This window comes from Natrix helvetica (genome assembly GCF_964273705.1).
Source record: "Natrix helvetica genome assembly, chromosome: 8".
In the NCBI taxonomy this organism is placed as follows: Eukaryota; Metazoa; Chordata; class Lepidosauria; order Squamata; family Natricidae; genus Natrix; species Natrix helvetica.
Genome location: NC_138559.1, coordinates 962635 through 982248, shown reverse-complemented (window position 1 = coordinate 982248; position 19614 = coordinate 962635). Strand labels below are relative to the sequence as shown.

Sequence of the window (19614 nt, the reverse complement as noted above, 5' to 3'; positions counted from 1 at the left end):
ATGTTAAAGAACGGGATTTCACATTTTTTTCTGATAGGCATCAATCCCTTTCTAGAATTGATTTTATACTAATTACAAATGACTTTTTTTCCAGGGTGAAGAAGACTAAGATATGTCTGAGGACTTTAACAGATGACAACCCGGTTTGGATGGAATTTGAATATGGAGACCAACCTAGGTGGTCTTGGAGATTAAATGAAAATCTATTTAGATATGAGAAAAATGTTACGGAATGTAAAAAACTATAGAAAGAATATTTTGCTTTTAATATGCATAAGGGGACATCTATGGAAATGGTTTGGGATGCAAGTAAAGCATACATGAGAGGTGTTTTAATAAATCTGAATAATATTTATAGGCGCAGACAAAGGGAGAAACAAAGGGAATTAGAGGAAGAGATTAAAAAAAAAGAGCAGGAGTTAATGTCTAAACCAGATGATAAGAAGACAAAAGAGGTAATTACCTTATTGCGAGGGCAGTTTAATATGTTGATGTCGGACCAGATAGCCACTAATCTTCTATATGCTAAACATAACACTTTTTGCAATGCCAATAAACCAGGTAGATGGTTAGCATATATGTTAAGGAAAAAACAAAGATCTCGTAATATAGAGAAAGTACAATACAAAGGGAAAGAAGTTTTTCAACAGGATATGATTAAAAAGACTTTTTTAGAATTTTACACCAGATTGTATGCTGGTGACAAAATACAAGGGTCAGACATAGACCGATATTTGGAGAAAGAAAACAGATGAGCAAAGGGGAAGATTGAATCAACTTGTAACTACAGAGGAAATCTTCCTGGCAATTAAGCAGTTAAAAATCAGCAAAGCTCCTGGCAGATGGTTTAACAGCAGTTTATTATAAAAAGTTACAACTAGAAATGGTGGAACCTCTTAGGGAATTATTTAATAAAATCCAAATGGAAGGCAGGGTTCCACCATCCTGGAAAACAGCCTTTATTCCCTTGATTCCAAAAGAAGATCAGGATCCTACCCAGCCAAAAAACTACAGGCCTATTTCATTACTTAATACAGATTATAAAAATTTTGCTAAAATACTGGTAAACAGGTTAATGCCAATTGCACAACAAACGATTCACAATGATCAGTCTGGTTTTATACAGGGGAGACAAATGAAAAGTAATGTAAGACAAATTATCAATATAATGGAATATTTGGAAAAGAATAATCAAGTCCTGGCAGTGCTTTTATTTTTAGATGCGGAGAAAGCATTCAATCAAGTCAATTGGCAATTTTTAATAAAAATATTACAAAAGATGCAGTTCGGAGAGCATTTCATGCAATCTATCAAAGCAATATACCAGAAACAGACAGCACAAATTATAGTTAATGGAGGCTTAACAGAATCTTTTAAAATTGAAAAAGGAACAAGACAGGGTGTCCCTTGTCTCCACTATTGTTTATTTTAACCCTGGAATTGTTGAATAGAATACGTGGGTCTGACGAATTACAAGGAATTAAGATTAGGCACTACGAATATAGAGTGAGAGCATTTGCGGATGACTTGGTTGTAACTTTAACCCAGTCGGGGGAATCAGTTACAGGTTTAATGAATATAATTAATCAATATGGTCAAGTATCTGGCTTCAAAGTAAATCTAGGGAAGACAAAGATGATAGCTAAAAATATGACTACGGACCAAAAAAAAAAAAGAATTAGAAAGAGTAACAGGATGTGAGATAGTAAAAAAGGTTAAATATTTAGGAATTTATATTACAACCGCAAATGGGAAATTATATAAGTACAATTATGAACCATTATGGCATAAAATACAGATAGAAATGAATACCTGAAAAAAACTACAATTGTCTTAGTTGGGAAGGATAGCAGCAGTTAAAATGAATGTTTTGCCTAAGTTTCTATTCTTCTTTCAAATGATACCAATACTTTAAAAAGACGCAAATTTGGAAGAATGGCAGAAAAGTATTAACAACTTTGTTTGGGCAGGGAAAAAACCGAGAATAAAACTTAAAATAATGCAAGATATACGCGAAAGAGGAGGCTTAAAAATGCCCAACTTAAAATTATACTATGAAGCAGTAGTTTTAACAACAATTAGCGATTGGATTAACCTAACAGAGGATAGAATATTGAATATTGAGGGTTATGATCTGGTATATGGTTGGCATATTTATCTAATATATGACAAGAAGGTGGATAAGATTTTTAAAAGTCGTATTTTAAGGAATGCTTTATTGCGTGTCTGGAAAAAATATCAATATAGGTTAAATGATAAGATACCTATGTGGGGGGTGCCCAGGCACGCTATAGAGAACGTAAGTATAGAAGAAAAACAAGATGTAATTACATATGCAGAACTTCTTAGTATGGATAGAGGTGTACCACAGTTAAAATCTTTGAATGTACTAACAGAGGAAAGGATAACTCAAACCTGGTTTCAGTACGGACAGTTACTGTCCGTAGAAGAACCAATAATGATGGAAACATGGGAAGAGATCTGGGTAAGAAATGTAAAATTTACACAAGCTCAGAACTTGAGAGAGAATTTTTACAAGATGCTGTACAGATGGCATTTAGATCCAAAAAGGCTAGCCTGTATGTATCCGAATCTACAATCTAAATGTTGGAGATGTGACTGTGTTAGTGCCACGTATTACCATATTTGGTGGACTTGTAAAAAAGTTAAAGCATTTTGGATAAAAATATGGTGGGTTATTCAAAATATTTTGAAAAAGAGGATAAAGTTTACGCCCCAGTTGTTCCTGTTAGGTATAGTTTCAGATTGTACTGTTATAGAGACTAATTTGATTTTGAACCTAACGACGGCAGCAAGATTGTTGGTGGCGCAATATTGGAAGAAGGAAGAGTTGCCCACTATCCAAGAATGGACGTTAAAAGTAGTAAACTTAGCAGAGATGGCCAAAATCTCAGCGTATCTGAAGGACCACTCAGATGAGAAGTACAAGCTGGACTGGAGGAGATGGATTGACTATATTCAAAAGAAATACCGGACTAAAAAATTTCAGTTAGCTTATGAATGAAGGCATAAGGAATGCTACAATTTATTCAAAGCTAGTTTAATAAAGGGGGAGTTAAAGCACAAGAATAGTAACATGTTAAAATTAGTTAGCTTATGTTAGCGTATGGTTGTTAAATGTTTATACCCCGTATTCTGCTCTGGGAGGTCGGGGGGAGGGAGGGAGGGAAGAGGGGTAGGGATGGGGGAAGAGGGAGGGAAAGGGGGGGAAATAACCTTAAAATTTATTTTAAAATTTTAATAAAAAAAATAAAATAAAATTCAGAGGTTTGGCAACCGGTTCGTATTTATGACGGTTGCAGTGTCCTGGGGTCACGTGATCACCTTTTGCGATGGTTTTTAAACGAATCTGGGTTCTCCGTTGACTTTGCTTGTCAGAAGGTCCCAAAGTGACTCCAGAACTCTGCAACCGTCATGGATGAGTCCTTGTCAAGCATCTGGATGTAAGTCACATGACCATGGGAGGCTGCAATGGCCATTGGTCTGAAAATGGTCATAAAGTCACTCTTTTCAGTGCCGCTGTAACTTCAATAACTAAATGAACGGTTGAAGTCACGGCTACCTGTATTCTATTACAAAAGCCATAGCTGCATGTGTATACCTGGACGCTTTAGGCAATTACTCTTATCTTACTCACCTGAGGAAAGGCCTTTGCCAACCAGGACGGAGCCCCGGAGGGACCCCGATCCGGGCTCTGTTCTCGTGGGCAAAGGAGGCTTTTGGCAAAGATGACTGGAGTCTATTGGGACGCAATCGCTTGTCCCTGCAGGCCTCAGCAAGCCTTTGCTTGAGGCACAACCACGGCAGGGAGGCTGGAGAGGAGACAGCTCTGTTGATCATCAAGGTCTACAAAGGGCAAGTGACCCGGTCAGGCAGGATGAGATCTCTCAGTGGGTCGGGGGAGGCGGTCTTGGGAGGCCCGGAAGCACTACCCCCCCCTCCGGCCTTCCCCACCCTGAGATTCCTCATGCACTTAAAGACGTGTGCATTCGATTATAGAGAGCAGGGAGCAATCACGTTCAAGTTACGAGATTCACCCCTACGAATCCTCCGTTTGCGGATGTAATTGGCAGCCTCCATTACATTCATAACTTGAGGACTGCCTGTATACAGCACAGTTTAGCAATATCCAACAGCCCATTACATACCCAATGTTTCTGCCACTTGTTGGGCGAGGTTCGCTGTGCCAGAATGCAGATTACCATCCACTGTGAAGACTTTGCTGTATGGATTGAATTTTGCACTAGCTCTGTCTCCCAATAAATATGCAGCCCAGCCATACTGGAGGTTCCTGTGTGAAGTGACAGGAATCTTTCCCTGGGGAGGAGAAAGTCTGTCAAACACACATCTAGGTTCTATTAAATTATTTACAATATTACACACACACACACATTTTGGAGAGGGGGGAATACAGGCAGTCCCCCACTTACGACCACACAGTAGAGCACAAAATTTATGTTATTAAGTGAAACATTTGTTAATTCAATTTGTCCCATTTTATGTTTTTACTTGCCAATGTTTGTTAAATGAATCACTGCAACTGTCATAAATATGAGTCAACCGTCAAGCTTTTTTTTTTATTAAAAGAGTTTTGTACAAACAAATTTTCCCCCTTTTCACCCCCCCTCCACACAATATAAATCTCATACAAATGCTATACCCCCCCATTGTGAATTCACATTCAAATATTATACCAAACACTTTACCCCCTCCCCTCCCCCCATCTTAAAATAGATTACTCATAACCCCTCTCCTCCCAACAAACACTATATAAATTTCTCTTAAATTAATAATAACACATTGATCATTTTCTAAGCTAATTTAACATCTATAACTCTTAATATAAATTTCTCCTAGCCTAACAGTGTTTCATTAGTCCCATCTTCTAATTTATTCATACATATATATTGCCCCACCCTCCACCCTAACCCTCCCCCACCTCCCACACAAACCCACCCCCCTGACTTCCGCTGTATACCACTCTAACAATTCCAAACATCCCATATACTATTTACTCTGATCATCTATCGGTCTAAACATTCTTACCTAAAGGCTAGATAATAACTCCTAGTCTGGTATTTATTCTGTATATAATCAATCCATTTTGCCCACTCCTGTGTATATTCCTCCTGTTTCTGAGCTTTTAAGAAAGCTGAGATTTTTGCCATTTCGGCGAACCCCGCCACCTTCTGAATCCATTGATCAATTGTCGGTAAAAAATCTTTTTTCCAATGTTGCGCAATCAACAACCTAGCTGCTGTGACCATATACAAGGCCAATTTTGTTTCCCCTTTGGTAAAATCCTTAACTATACCCAATAAAAACATTTGTGGAGTGAATTGTATTCTTTTCTTAAATACATTCTGCATAACCCACCATATTTTTATCCAAAAAGCTTTAACCTTGTTACAAGTCCACCATACATGAAAAAACCGTCAAGCTTTGAATGCAAATCACATGGCCATTGGGATGCTGCAATGGTCATAAGTGTGAAAAATGGTCATAAACCACTATTTTCAGTGCCATTGTAACTTCGAATGGCTACTAAATGAACTGTTGTAAGTCAAGGACTACCTGCAATCTACCCTGTTTCCCCCAAAATAAGCCCTTCCTGGATAAAAAGCCCAATGGGCTTTTGAGCACATGCACTAAAATAAGCCCTCCCCCCCAAATATATCAACACCGCAGCAATCATGAGGTGACCACGCTTGCCGCCTCCTGCACCTCAAAAATAATAAGACCTCCCTGAAAATAAGGCCAAGCGCTTATTTCAGGGGTCAAAAGAAAATAAGACCCTGTCTTATTTTCGGGGAAACACGGTATCAAGGAGAGGTTTGGATATCATGGTTTAATCAAAAACAAAAACAAAACAAATGTAGCCATCCATAAAAGGTGAGACACCCTGAATAATAAAAGGGAGTCACCAGACCCCTGTCTTCAAAGACAGAAGTTTCAAAAGAGGCCCATTGTAAGCATTTAAAATCAATGGCCTGATCCATCCCATGGGAGGAATACAGATCAGTAGCTGACAGCATAATTCTCATCAACACTCTGAAATGACATGACATTTCAAACTAATCACCAAGTTTTTAAACAGAAATTAGAATTGTCTTTCTAAACAGTTGCATTGCCGTATCAAGTGCCAATGACTGCATGGCTGGAAATCCTTCTCCAACAACCTGACTGACCAAAGGATTAATAGGGGCCATTCAGAAAAAGGGGAGCCTTGCTCTAAGAAAGCTCCTTGGTGTAGAGTGGGGGGGGGGAGGTGTTGGGGTTGAGAGGCTACAAGCTCTTTTCAGCCAAGAGTCAGTATTTCTCCTCTCCCCTGAGAGGAAGTACAATGAGAATTTGCCCCCTCCCGAAATAAGAGGAATCCGTGAGTAAATCAGCTTTGTGGCTGCTTGGAACTTGCCCACCGCCCTGCGAGGGGAGCGAATGACTTGACCTCCGTTTTTAGCATCTCAGCAGTGCCAGAATCTTCCCTTCCCATACAGGAAGGCCCCAAGCGATCCCATCCCTCGGACAGGGCAGGAGGAGCCTTACCCTCCATGGCGGTGGGGGGGCTGCTGGACTTGGGGGGAGGGAGGGAGACACGGCCTGGGGGCTCTGGGGACAGGGGACTGGGCAGAGCTGAAGTCAAGGCTTCCTCACACCACATGGCTTGGGGAAAATGGGAGGGGGCTCTATGGAGTGGGGTCAAAGGCGACCCCCCCCCGAGTGTCCTGCCTTGAGGGCGGGGGCTGTGCGGCCTCCCCTCCGGGGCTTCGACCCGCCCAAGACCCCCTGGGGCTCCGCGTGTCCTGGTGGGAGACACGGGAGGGGGCGGAGGGGATGAAGCCCCCGGGGAACAGCCCTCGGAACTCCCCCCAACCGGTACAGGTGGGGCGGGCGGGCAGGGACCGCCAGGCCTCCGTCTCCCACCTTAGCGGGGCGCGGGACAGAGGCTGCACCCCCGCCTCCCCAATCTCTGCGCAGCCGCTGCTCCGGATGTCTCGGACGGAGCAAGGCCGACGCCCCCCCCCCCGGCTCCCCTTGAGAAGAACCGCCAGGCCCCCGGGGAGGCCCCTCTGCCCGCCGCTTCTCCTGCCTGTCTTCACCGGTTCCAAGCCGCCCAGGGCCGCGGGAGTCAACGGGGAACGAATGGGAGGCAGCCGGCAGGGGCCGCCGAGCTGGGAGGCGACCTTGGCTGAGGCCGGGCGCTGCGGGGGCCGCTTTGCCTTGCCTTGCCCCGCCCCCGCCCCGCCCCGCCCCGTCGAGCGCCCCCCGCGGCCCCCTCCTCACCAGCCTACGGACCAGGGGGGGCCCCCTAGCGCGGCCCCCGCGGAGCAGCAGCGCAACCAAGGACATGGCAGCACCAGGCCCCGCCCTCCCTCCCGTCGCGCGCTGATGACGCGGGTTGGCGCGCGGGTGGATGACGCGGGGGCGCCATGGCGCTACTGGGCCGGCTGGGAGCGCTGCTGCAGAGGGCCGTGGAGGCGGTGGGTGTTCAGGGGAGGGGAGGGGATGTGAGGGGGGAGGGCCGTGGAGGCGGTGGGTGTTCAGGGGAGGGGAGGGGATGTGAGGGGGGAGGGCCGTGGAGGCGGTGGGTGTTCAGGGGAAGGGAGGGGAAGTGAGGGGGGAGGGCCGTGGAGGCGGTGGGTGTTCAGGGGAGGGGAGGGGTGTGAGGGGGGAGGGCCGTGGAGGCGGTGGGTGTGAGGGGGAGGGGAGGGGTGTGAGGGGGGAGGGCCGTGGAGGCGGTGGGTGTTCAGGGGAGGGGAGGGGTGTGAGGGGGGAGGGCCGTCGAGGCGGTGGGTGTGAGGGGGAGGGGTGTGAGGGGGGAGGGCCGTGGAGGCGGTGGGTGTTCAGGGGAGGGGAGGGGTGTGAGGGGGGAGGGCCGTGGAGGCGGTGGGTGTTCAGGGGAGGGGAGGGGTGTGAGGGGGGAGAGCCGTGGAGGCGGTGGGTGTTCAGGGGAGGGGAGGGGTGTGAGGGGGGAGGGCCGTGGAGGCGGTGGGTGTGAGGGGGAGGGGAGGGGTGTGAGGGGGGAGGGCCGTGGAGGCGGTGGGTGTGAGGGGGAGGGGAGGGGTGTGAGGGGGGAGGGCCGTGGAGGCGGTGGGTGTGAGGGGGAGGGGAGGGGCGTGAGAGCCGTGGAGGCGGTGGGTGTTCAGGGGAGGGGAGGGGTGTGAGGGGGGAGGGCCGTGGAGGCGGTGGGTGTGAGGGGGAGGGGTGTGAGGGGGGAGGGCCGTGGAGGCCGTGGGTGTTCAGGGGAGGGGAGGGGTGTGAGGGGGGAGGGCCGTGGAGGCGGTGGGTGTTCAGGGGAGGGGAGGGGTGTGAGGGGGGAGGGCCATGGAGGCCGTGGGTGTTCAGGGGAGGGGAGGGGTGTGAGGGGGGAGGACCGTGGAGGCGGTGGGTGTGAGGGGGAGGGGAGGGGTGTGAGGGGGGAGGGCCGTGGAGGCCGTGGGTGTTCAGGGGAGGGGAGGGGTGTGAGGGGGGAGGGCCGTGGAGGCCGTGGGTGTGAGGGGAAGGGGAGGGGGGAGGGCCGTGGAGGCCGTGGGTGTTCAGGGGAGGGGAGGGGGAGGGCCATGGAGGCAGTGGGTGTTGAGGGGAGGGGGGAGGGCCATGGAGGCAGTGGGTGTTCGGGGGGAGGGGTGTTCGGGGAGGGCCATGGAGGTGGTGGGTGTGAGGGGAAGGGGTGTGAGGGGGGAGGGCCGTGGAGGCGGTGGGGGTGAGGGGGGTGAGGGGGGAGGGCCGGGGGGATCGCCTGACGGGCCTTCTCTCCCGCTGCAGGAGGATCCACGCCTCGACCTTCCGGCCGCCTTTACGGAGCACTGGAAGGGCCTGACCCATTACTACCTGGAGGCCTCCGGTAGGCAGGGGTCCAGCTCCGCCTCCGGTCACAGGCCGGCCCGAGGGAGGAGTGGAGGGGAGCGGGAGGTCAGCGGTAAAGCTGGTCGGTGCGAAGCCTCGGGAGGCGGCGGCTGTAAGGAGGGCCAGAGCCACCGATGCTGCCCTTCTCTCCCCCCCCCCCCCCCCAGATGAGAAGAAGCCGGCCAAGCAGACGGAGATTCCCTGGCGCCTGAAGCAGATGCTGGACATCCTGGTCTACGAGGAGAAGCAACAACGGGAAGGCGAGACAGGGCCCTGCCTGGAGTACCTGCTGCAGCACCGGATCCTGGAGACGCTCAGCGCTCTGGGGAAGGCCCAGGTGGCTCCTCCGGCGGCTCCTTCTTTCTTTGGCATGATGGGGTGGGGGGTGTTTTCCCTGAGGACTTTTCCGGGCATAACTCAGACCTTCATTTACACAACTGGAAATGCCCCTCTGGCCTCCTTGGCATCATTTCCAAATCCGTTTCTCTAAAGAGATTCTACATCCAAATAGAGGTCGTTCTTCTTCCAACCAATCATGAAGATAAACCCTTTACTGTGGCTTTGTTTGGATTTTTCTCTGTTTGGTTTAAAAAGTTGTATTGGTACTAATTTAATTTATCAGAGTAAGATAATGTCAGGTCTGCAATTTTCAGCCTCTTCGTTTCTCTGGCTTCCTACCATAAAAGTCAGGGTAGATTTGACAATTAACATTTGCACAAGATGCCCCTAATCATGCATTGAGAAACAGACAAGAAAAGAAATTACTGATAATAATTATTCTGCAGGAGACTGTGGAGATTGCACCTGACCTGTACCTACATCCTGAGGCTTGTTTTCAGTTTATTGCTCAGCAGACTATCACTGTGTTCCATTAGCATTCAAGGCAGCCAAGTAATATGGTCTTTGATGGACATTTTTGATGGAATGTGAGCCTTGTTTCTCTGCTTCCCACAGTATCCTCCGGGAATGAGGTCACAGGTGCTTCTCTTCTTCAGTCGCCTGCTGGGGCAGATGCAGAGTCCTCTCATGCATTACTTCAATGTTTACCGGCCTGTTCAGGTGAGGGCCCTTTTTGGGAAGTCAGCAATTTGTGTGTTCGTTTTGAAGATCGACCATTCTGCCAAGGGAGCTACTTCTTCTTCTTCTTTTTTAAGAATTTTATTGGTTTTTAAACATTTATAGGGAAAGGGGAAAAGGGTACAAAGAAAATTTTGGCAGCTCCCGTGCTAGCGGTAGAAATCCCCCCAAATTTCACAATTTTTATAAACAGAATCTTGTTTTACATTCTATCAACCATGTGTTCAATCTTCTCTTTCTTTGTCACTTTCTAGTATATCAACAATTATCATAGTATTTCAAATACATTTATTTTTGTGACCTGAGCCTTTTCGATATTGCTCCCTCCCCCCTGTCCCCTGGTGGAGCCACAGTCCCCCCCCCCTCCTTCATATCTTGCACATTACTACCCTTTTCACCACCTCCCCTATTTTCGTCCTCTAGGAGAGAACTATGTTTTTTAATGAAGGCTTCTGCCTCCACTGTATTAATTCTATTTCCCTCCCAAAAAAATCAACATTCCCTCTGGCAATAACCATCTAAACCAAACTCCTTTATTGTATAATTTCTTTGATAAGGAGGAATGCTTCCTCCTTTTTTTCCTTATTTTTTTCGGAATTTGCTTAAGAATGGTAATTTCTTTATCTTTATATTTTAATGGTCCCTCCCTTTGGCCCCTAGCACCTCATCCCTCGTGGTCCTCCTAAGAAACTTAACATGTACCTCCCTTGTAACATTGTGTGTTCTAGCACATGCTGAGTTAATTCTGTAAACCAGATCCATATCCCACCACAACTGTTCTTTATTTCTCTTAATATATTCTGCTAAAATTGTACTCATAGTATCCTTAAGATCTTCATTTTCTGTCTGGTAGGTTCTGGAATCTGAGAAAAAAGGACATTCTTTCAAGTTCTATTTTTGCCATAAAATTTTCCAATTCTAAATTTCCCTTCTGGACTGCCTTAACCTCCTCCCCCAATCCAGCTGCCCCTTCCTCCAACACCCCCATTCTTTGTTTTCTGTTATATGTTGTTGTACAGCTCTGAGTTCATCTTTAAGATCTGTCACCTCTTTTTTCAACTCATTTTGACCCCTCATAATTTCCTGAAACATTTGGTTAACAGATAGTTCTTTTGAGCTCTCTCCAGTCCCTTCTTGTTGTAACAATGAAGTAATCTTCATCTGCTGCATGCTTGGACTGGAGGTGGCAGAAGCAGGAGCCGAGAATGACTTGCCTGTTGGAGGTTTTTTGGGCCCCATTTATCTGCGTTCAGAGATAATAAGTCTTTTACAAAGAGAATGGCGTCAGTGGAGTGCGCAGCCGTGCCGGTCCAAGGCGGCAGGCAAATCCAAAAGTAAAAAGTTAGTTCTCTTTCACAGTTCACAGGCACAGAGGTACACCAGAAAGAGGAAAAGTCAAATAGTCAAAATTAATCAGGAAGACCATGTAACAGGAGAGGTCCAGAGCACCTTCAGAGGGGGTATTAAGACAATTACCAGATTTTTTTTTTCCAAAGGTAGTTTCAAAAGGCAGGCTTCATTTATAAGTACAAAAACCAAGATGGAGGGGCGCCATCTTGGCTCCTCCTTTCGCAGGGAGAAGAACAAGGAGTTCCATTAAAAAAAATTCCTTTTAAGAAAACAGCTCAGCAGTCACCTCTTGCAGCTGTGATATCAATCTTTCTCAGATAGTTAGTACAAGTGGCAAGTCAGCCTTTATTCTCTCTCGATTCCGATATAGAGAGAGATAGTTCAAATGCTGCTTTGTCCGAGGGGGGGAGGGGGTAAAGAGAAAGAAACACCCCCCTCTAATCTTCCAGTTTCAAATGGATTGAACAGAAACTTACAATAGTCTGCTGCTTATCTGTTAACGATGATTAAGGAGATTAGGGCGGATCTCTCCCCACCGGCATTTCAGCCGCTCTTCTTTCGCTTAACTCTTTCCTCCCAGAGCCCATTCAGCGAAAGGGCAGACAGCCCACAGCTGTTTCATGCCCCCCCTCCGCTCCCCAACTCCTGGGGCGAGGCTGGAAACACTCCCGCCGGCTGCCGCCGAGTCTGAGGGATTTCAGCAAGCAGCCTGCAGCAGGAGACCCCTCCAGAGCCCCCTGTGCTCCTGAACGGAGCCCACCGGGGAGACGAGCAGCAGACAACATGTCCGTCATCTACAGGAACCGGAAGTGATCTCCAAAAGGGAGCTACTTCTTAGTGACTAGAAAATGTGTCCAACTTTAACAGCTCTGAGGTTTTTCCAAAGGATCTCTGATGGTTAATGATTTTGCCACGCCTTTTGATTCTTTTTGCAGAAACTTATTCAGCTTCAGGGTGATGCATTGGGCCCTGAGCCCGAGAAGGAAGTGTTGCAGTTTATCGCTGTTCTGTGTACCAAAATCAGGCAAGAACCTGCTCTCCTGCCACATGTCCTAGAGGTAAGGGATTGCTGGGTGCACTGATCCTTTCTACACTGTGTATCAGCCCTGCCAGGTTACGTCAGGACAGAAAACAAACATCAGAAGAAATAACTAGACTTCTATCTTATTCAAACAGGTTGCAACAACTGAACTTTGAATGCCTGACAGCATTTCCTCTCCTCCCCCCCTTATACCAAAGGCAAAGCATTTGACTCTTTCTCATTCTGTCCTGTTTTTCTAATTCCCTGTTTTGCTCATGGTCTCCGGGTACCGACTCCACAGTCATAGAGTCCCTGCTTCTCTACAGGGATGGACAATGTAGGACTTGGTTGCTGTAGGTTTGCAGGTGGAGAAGAAGGTGGTGCCATGATTGGGCTACAGGCTGCCTAAGGCTGCCCCTCCTGTAGCAGCAGCCTTAGGCAGCTCCAAACTATGCACTTCAGAGGGCACAACTGCTGTGCAACTGAGTGTGGTATCAGAAAGTCTTCTTTGTTGTCACTGCCTGCTTCTTTCCGATCTGAAAGGGCTTTTACTGGATTTTTGTGTCCCTTCTGACTCTTCTGTGACGGAAGGACGAGATGTTTCCTCAGCATCTGCATTCTGGCTCCAATTGCCTGGATTCATTTTTACTTTTGGTTGTAGGGATTGGGGATTGCTGGGTGCTTTGTCTTAGGAACTGCTGGTCCATTTTGTTTGGAAGGTTTCAGTGATGGTTACGTCCAATCATTGTTGCAAGACCAGAGTATTGTACCTTGTTAAGCCTGTTTGTATTCATTCATTTATTAAATGTACATGACACCCCATCTCACTGTTAAGGCGACTCTTGGTGGGTTACTAACGATAAGAATATATATATATATAAACAATTACAAGAGTTACATAAAATTAGAACCAAATGCTTGATTTGTCAATAGATCTTGACCTGACCTAACCTGCATCTCCTTCTTCTCCCCTTTTCTTTCAAGGGCCAGAATATTGGTGTGCTGGGATTGGCAGCTAAGCCAAGCATGACCTCTGGCCAGAGCCTGCCTTCTTCTGAAGAACAGGGTGGAGGGCTGTGTCCAGAGAAACCCCTCGGAGGGGGCCCCACTGCTTCCCGGCTGAATTTGGTGACTTCTCTGATTGGCTTGTGCAAGAGCAAGGTATGAAACCATCAGTCTGGTAGCCCTGGGGCAGGTGAAGGTCAGGCCTCCTGCAGAGTAGATAGTGTGAGCTTCTCTCTCTCTGACTCTGCCCTTCCACAAACTGAGTGGAGGAGGAGGAGGACTGGAGGCTGTAGGGATTGTGTTATTTTTCTTCCTTGCAGAACAAGAAGGTTGCACTAAAAGCCCAAGAGAATCTACTGCTTCTTACCAGTGTGGACAATCCAACCGCTGCCCAGGCCTTGGCCCAAGACAGCCTGCTGTGCCTTCTGCTGGCCGACTATCTCTGCTCCCTCTACAATGCCATCCCTGGCACCACCAACCCTGCTGATATTGCCACGCTTCCACCAGTTCAGTGGAGGTACAAAGCTGTTAAAATGTTGAGCTCACAATCTCTGCCCCTGAGACTTTTGCACCTGCGCTGCTCCCTCAACCGTCCCAACCTTTCGCTGTGCCTTTTGTGCACCCCTCAGAGCCTCTCTGACCCACACCCTCCCTGCGCATTCCCCAACCCATACTCCACTCTCGCATCGCTTTGCCATCCTCCTAACTCTTGCCTCATCACCTGTGTGGCACCCACTTTGCCTCCTAGCACACCCTTCCCAATCCGTGCTATATCCTACCATAGCCCTGTGCATCCTCTGCGACCCATGTTGTACCTGTTGCTCACCCACTCACGCCCCCTCCAACCTGTGCCCCGTCTTCCATGTACTCCCTGACCCTCTTCTGCACCCTCCCTCACCCTTGCTGCGCAGTGACTTGTTTTCCTTGACCCTTGCTGTGTCTCTTGCACCCTTATGTACCCTCTCTCCCTCACAGTGTGTCCCCTTCGCCCTCACACCTGTCCTTGCTCTGTCGCTAAGCCAGCAACAACCAATTACCTTTGAGCCCACCTTGGACTTGCAACTTCCTGCCAGTTTCTGACTGTGATTCTGTGGCATTCAATTAAGGACAGCCACCAGGACTGCAGGGATTGGTGCTAAGTGATGCTAAGTTGCACTTTACAACCATTTCGATTAGCAGCAGAAATTCTGGTGCCAATTGCTGTCATAAGTTGAGAACTACTTATATGTAGCCTAAATGTGTCCACTTTCTTTAAAGCTTCCTGGGACTCTATTAAATAATAACTGAGATGATTGCCTTCTGTTTTCTCTTGTTCGGGAGGCAGAATAAGAATTAGATTCAAACTGCTTATCTGGGGAATTACATTGTCACCTATTCAAGGTGTTCTCACCTTTCTGGTTTGCATCTTGTCCTTCAGCAGCTTCTCCGTGTTGCAAGTCCAAGTGGAAGGACAAATTGTGTAACGAGACCAGACACGGAGAGCAAAGGGGCCTTGGCAGAAAGGCTGAGGACCAGCCACACAAATGCACTTACATTTCTCCAAGTTTGGCTCCTCTTTTCTGCCCCTTGCAGCCAAAGGAGGCCAGCAGGATGAGGTGCCCTTGGGTTGAGTCTCCTCTGTTTTGAACTTGCAGGCTTCAGAGCGACCCCTCGGCCGAGGGAAGCTCCTTCCCAGGGAAACTTGGCCTCCAGGCTTTCTTTGGCTGGCTGGACTTTTGTGACTGTCTCGTGAAAGAGGCTCATCCCGTAAGAAACCTTTTCCCCTGTTCTCTCTGTGCCTCCTTCCTCTTCCTTGGCCCAGCCTCAAGGCTAGGAGCGCCCCCTGGGGGCCTGGAGGGCTGGGAGGGCCGGCTAATTGTGACTGTGCACCCCATCAGGTTATTGGAGATGCCCTGAGCACGACTGTGGGCCGGAGGCTCTTCCTGGAGACCTTGCAGCCTCAACACTTGCAGACGTGAGTTTGGGCTGAGTGGACACTCGGCTGCACAGGTCACGTGGCCAGGGAACTCTGGAGGGGAGCCCAGCCAAGCAACCCCTTTTATGTTCAGTGGGTCCTTTCTTGGCAGGTCAGACTCTGGGATTCTCTTTTCACTAGCCCTCCTGAAGGGGCTGGTGAGGCAGGTCCATGCTCCTGCCCTCCTTCAGCAGCTGGTTGGGCTTCTGCTGGGAGCAGAAGTAGATCCCGTCGGGCCCAGCGGTTCAGCCTGCCGGCAAGAGAGCACCAGCCTCTGCTCACAGCTGATTGAGAACTGCAGCCATCCGTCCGATGAGGTGAGCCTCGCGCCAGTCCCATGTCTCTTCTGCCAGAGCTGCAGTGGCGGCCGTGCAGTATAAGCCGTAGATATTTTGAATACCTGGAATTAGCTCTGCCTCAGGTACCTGAGGGCACCTGCAAAGCAGCCTTTCCTTCCTGCTGAGGCTTTGAAACGAGAGCCGAGTTTTCCATTTGAGCAGCTTCGCAATTCCCAGGGTCAGCAAGGAAATGGAAGCCCCTTTGGAGCTGGGGGGGGGGGGGGATCTTAACCATAGTCTGCTGTGTCTTTGGCCTGAGAATTGGGAAGTCTGGGGAGTTGTGGCCCAGCTCTAGTTTCCCCCAGGACCCCAAATCTTGCTCCCGACTTAACCTGTAGCAGAGCATGAGGAGAAAGCCAGAATAAAGGCCGGGTTTCCTCTGCGGTGTCCGTGGCCCGAGTGTCCTGGCTCGTCAGGCCACTTTCCCCAGAGCCAGCTGCTGACCCTCCCCTCCTTGCTGCAGGTCAGTGTGGCCACGCTGCGGCTGTTTGAGGAGCTGGTTTGGCTTCCTGACCAGCGCATCTTGCAGAGCCTGGTGCTGGGCCATCTGGAGGAGCGCAGCTACGTCTTGGGAACTCCGCTTGGTCAGGAAGACCTGGCCGTCCCTGAGCAAGAGTCTGGGGAAGAGGGGCTGTAAGTGACTGGGGGGAGGAATAGGGGCATATTTGTCGTTGATGAGGAAAAGTCTCCCCCCAGCTGGCTCTTTGGATTCCTATGAGCCACTTTTGATGGATTGAAATCATTTTTTTTTTTGCAGTCGTGTGGCAGAGTAGCTTTTGTTGACACTTCCCCGCCCTCCAAACTACAGTCCGGGGCAGGGGAGAAAGGGGAGAGGAGGGAGGGAGGGAGGACCTCCTCTGGTCCTCTTGCATTGGGCTGAGCTTGTCGTCTCTGTGCTCCAGCAGCAGCTGATGAGCCTGGATGCCCAGGGCTGACCCCCGGACGGCTCGTGCTGCCTGCCTATCCCCCTTTGAAGTTGGTCTTTGTCGTGAAATGTGGTGTTTTTGCTCATTAGAGTCTAACTTTGAAAACGGGGTCAAGGCCGGCCTCTTTCTCTCCCTGCAGAGACCTTGAGGAAGACCCTTACTTTGCAGATGGACTCCCAGCCACCGTGCTCCAGAGGCCGAACCAAGCGGCTCCTTGGGCTCCAGAGGAAGGGCCTGGCCGGCCAGAGGGGCCTAGGGATGTGAAGGAGGCAGTTAGCAGGTGCGGCTTCTGTGGAGTTGCTTGCATCCCTCTTTGGAAGAGGAAGGTGCAAGGCCTCTGTAGCAAGAGGGTCGAGACCTACTGCCTTGCTGAGTTTGTGGCTCTGCATCTAAGAACACCAGGCGGGGGTTGTGCAAGAGTGAAAGGGCCAGTTTGGTCTACAGGCAGTTCTGGGGGTTTGCAAGCAACTCTGAGGACAGCAGTGGCAAATGGCCTGGCAGCCCAAAGTACTGAAGGGTGGTGGGCAGGCAGAAAACCCAGCATCTTCTGGAGAGCTGACCTTGGCACAGGGGTCACACGGCTTGGTTGTCATTCAGCCTGGAGAGTTTATCCCAAAGGGAAATGAACAGGAGGTGCAGGACCAGCCAAGAGGGAGCCCAAAGCAAGCCACCTTCGGGGCACGCGGGGAACATAGCCGGGCTCAAAGTGGGCTTCTCTTGTTGGGCAAAAAGGAGGAAGGGCCATCAGGCAGGAAGTGCAGGTCTGCAGAGCTCTAACTGCTTCAATCTTCTTCGTGGTTTTTTTTTTAATCCAGCTTCCTTTGCCTCGTGCCAAGTGAAGTGAAGACCTCACCGTACCTGGAGGAGGCAGGATATGACACTTACGTCCACGATGCTAAAGAACTGGTGAGTCCCTTGATACTCTCCCCATGCTCCCCATCCCTAAAGAAGCCATTGGTTTTTCTGAAGTGGCCCAGGATTCATTGTAAGGATTGGTCTCCTTTGCAGTCAGTGAGCTGCTTCCGGTCTGGTTGGAAGTGTTGGCTCTTCCCTGAGGATGTGGGTTCCCATCCCAGGCGGAGGGCTTGGGGCTCAGCAGCAGCAGGAAGGGTTCTCTGGCAGCCTTCTGCATTTTGTGGGACACTTTACATTTTGTCAATCTTTTCAAGTCGTACAGAAATGGGCAAAGTATAAAACTTTGTTACAAAAGTATAAACATCCAGGCCATCCCTTTTCTTGCAGTTTGAAGAATGCTGTGCGAATATTGCGCACTGGGCGTGGCCCCAGGTTCAACCACCCCAGAAGACCAGCCTTGCGGGACCCCCATTTTATGAGGGCCGTTTCCTGCAGGTGCTCTTTGACCGGCTGGCCCAGATCTTACACCAGGTAGGAGGCTGAGGGAAGCCGCCTGGGAGAGCATCTCCAGTCTCCAATACGCAGGCTGCTACGGTGACAGCAAGGCAAACGGCTCCAAGGGAGAGGGCTCCGCGGACCATCCAGGTGGAGGACCTGGCAGCCCTTGTCCTGGGGGTCTGGCGCAGGCAGCCACTTCCTCCTGTTCCCTTTCCTGCTGGGCGGCTGCCTCCATGAACGCGCTCTCTCCCTCTCCACGCAGCCCTACGCAGTGAACCTGCAGGTGACGTCGCTGCTGTCCCGCTTGGCCCTCTTCCCCCACCCTCGCCTCCACGAGTATCTGCTGGACCCCTACCTCCCTCTGGCCCCCGGCTGCAGGACCCTCTTCTCCGTGCTGATTAGGGTAACGTTTGGCCTGGGGTGTCAAGCACAGCAGAGTGGGAATCTGGGGGGGGGGGGGCGTGAGCTTCTGCAGGGGATCCAAGAGGCGCCCAGCCGTGTCCTCTCTGGCTGCTGCAGCTGAGAACCTTCTCGACTCCTCCCTCCCCTTTCTCTCCTGCCAGGTGATTGGCAGCCTGATGCACACGGCTCATCGGATCACAGACTTCCCCGCCAATTTGCTGCTGGTGCGGAGGAAGCTCATGGGGCAGTTGTCGGAGGAGCACCCGTAAGTGGGCCAGAGGAGACGGGGTGCTTCTTCCCTTGGTTTGTTCCAGAGCTCAGCTTTTGCTCGGTCGGAGCTCTTTCAGGCTTGAGGCCGTGGCCAAGACAAAGCGGCCCCACCCCTGTGGTGGACAGACTGTGGCCAGAGAAGGTCGCCTTGATGGCAGCTGTTGTGTCCAAAGGGCAGTGAGCTGCCTTGGGGAAAGGGTGCTCCGCCTGAGGCCTCTGGTGCCAATGCAAGGGTAGTCCTGGTCGCCTTAAGCTGCTCTTCCCCCCCACCCCCCGAGGCCTTGGGCAGCCGAGTACGGAGAGGAAAACACCCTTTGATGTCTTGCCTGTGGTCTCTTCATAGGATCGGTCACCAGATGCTCTTGGAGGGGGTGATTGTGCTGGAGGAATTCTGCAAAGAGCTGGCTGCCATCGTCTTTGTCAAGTCCGCCCTCAAGGGGCCCCCTGGGCAGAGCCAGACGCGCCCGCCTTCACCCAGCTGAGAGCTCTGGGTCTCCTGCCTCTTCCCCGAGGCTCTCGGCCATTGAGAGCAACCCACGCAGACTTCCTGGGGCAGCTGCCACCTGCTTGTCTTTGGCATAAAAGGGGCTCCAAACAAGGAGGGACGGTTGGGATGAGCAGCTCGTCAGCAGCCCCAGCTCAGCTCTCCCAAGAAACGTCCTCTCCGGTCTTCCTTGACCAGGCTGGAACTTTGTTGCCTGCCTTCTGGTGCCTGACCAGGATTTCCCGAGTCCTGGTCGTCTTTCAAGAAGGGGCGCCTCGTACCCTGGAGATCTTCTTGGCCGCTTCCTCAAGAACAGACAGCTCCAGACGAAGCATCTGGATTTTATCTTCTAAAAAACAGTAGCAAGATGAGGGCTGTTTTCAGCTTATTTTAGCCACCGGGATTAAATCGTGGAGGTCCTTGTAAAAGGAGTTTTCTGTGGTGCCTGGATGATCCATTGCCGTCGCTTCGCCTCCTTTTACGCTTGCTCCTCTGGTCACACGGAGGCAGCAAAGAGCCCGGGCGAAAGGCCGGCCCCTGTCCAGAGCCCGTGGGAGTCCTTTGGG

General features: G+C 50.1%; 2 protein-coding genes across 3 annotated transcripts in view; one reads left to right on the top strand and one right to left on the bottom strand.

Annotated features, from left to right (window-relative positions):
• Positions 1 to 7441, bottom strand: part of NDUFA10 (NADH:ubiquinone oxidoreductase subunit A10) — a 22140-nt gene extending 14699 nt beyond the window's left edge. Inside the window, exons 1-2 of the mRNA XM_081961028.1 lie at positions 7306 to 7441; positions 4170 to 4338 (exon numbers count right to left, since the gene is read on the bottom strand). Of these exons, the coding sequence (XP_081817154.1) occupies positions 4170 to 4338; positions 7306 to 7371 (235 nt within the window). The 5' untranslated portion in view covers positions 7372 to 7441. The remainder of the gene's footprint in view (positions 1 to 4169; positions 4339 to 7305) is intronic.
• Positions 7364 to 19614, top strand: FHIP2B (FHF complex subunit HOOK interacting protein 2B). 2 transcript variants are annotated; one of them, XM_081960975.1, is made up of 17 exons: positions 7364 to 7502; positions 8788 to 8866; positions 9036 to 9205; positions 9823 to 9927; positions 12231 to 12353; positions 13301 to 13477; positions 13642 to 13838; positions 14956 to 15067; positions 15199 to 15275; positions 15388 to 15592; positions 16077 to 16246; positions 16655 to 16819; positions 17355 to 17445; positions 17782 to 17925; positions 18155 to 18295; positions 18456 to 18559; positions 18908 to 19614. In XM_081960975.1, the coding sequence occupies exons 1-17, from the start codon at positions 7452 to 7454 to the stop codon at positions 19044 to 19046; spliced, it is 2250 nt and encodes a 749-aa protein (XP_081817101.1). In that variant the 5' UTR covers positions 7364 to 7451; the 3' UTR covers positions 19047 to 19614. The 2 variants fall into 2 exon arrangements, with proteins under 2 accessions (XP_081817101.1, XP_081817102.1); XM_081960976.1 differs by having other exon boundaries at positions 16679 to 16819; positions 18908 to 19610.

What these genes read in the sequence shown, in the direction of transcription:
- FHIP2B (XM_081960975.1), top strand. Translation starts at nt 7,452, where the DNA reads ATGGCGCTACTGGGCCGGCTGGGAGCGCTGCTGCAGAGGGCCGTGGAG. An exon ending in CAGCCTCAACACTTGCAGAC is followed by an intron (nt 15,276 to 15,387) that starts GTGAGTTTGGGC and finishes CTTTCTTGGCAG; the next exon opens with GTCAGACTCTGGGATTCTCT. An exon ending in TCCACGATGCTAAAGAACTG is followed by an intron (nt 17,446 to 17,781) that starts GTGAGTCCCTTG and finishes CTTTTCTTGCAG; the next exon opens with TTTGAAGAATGCTGTGCGAA.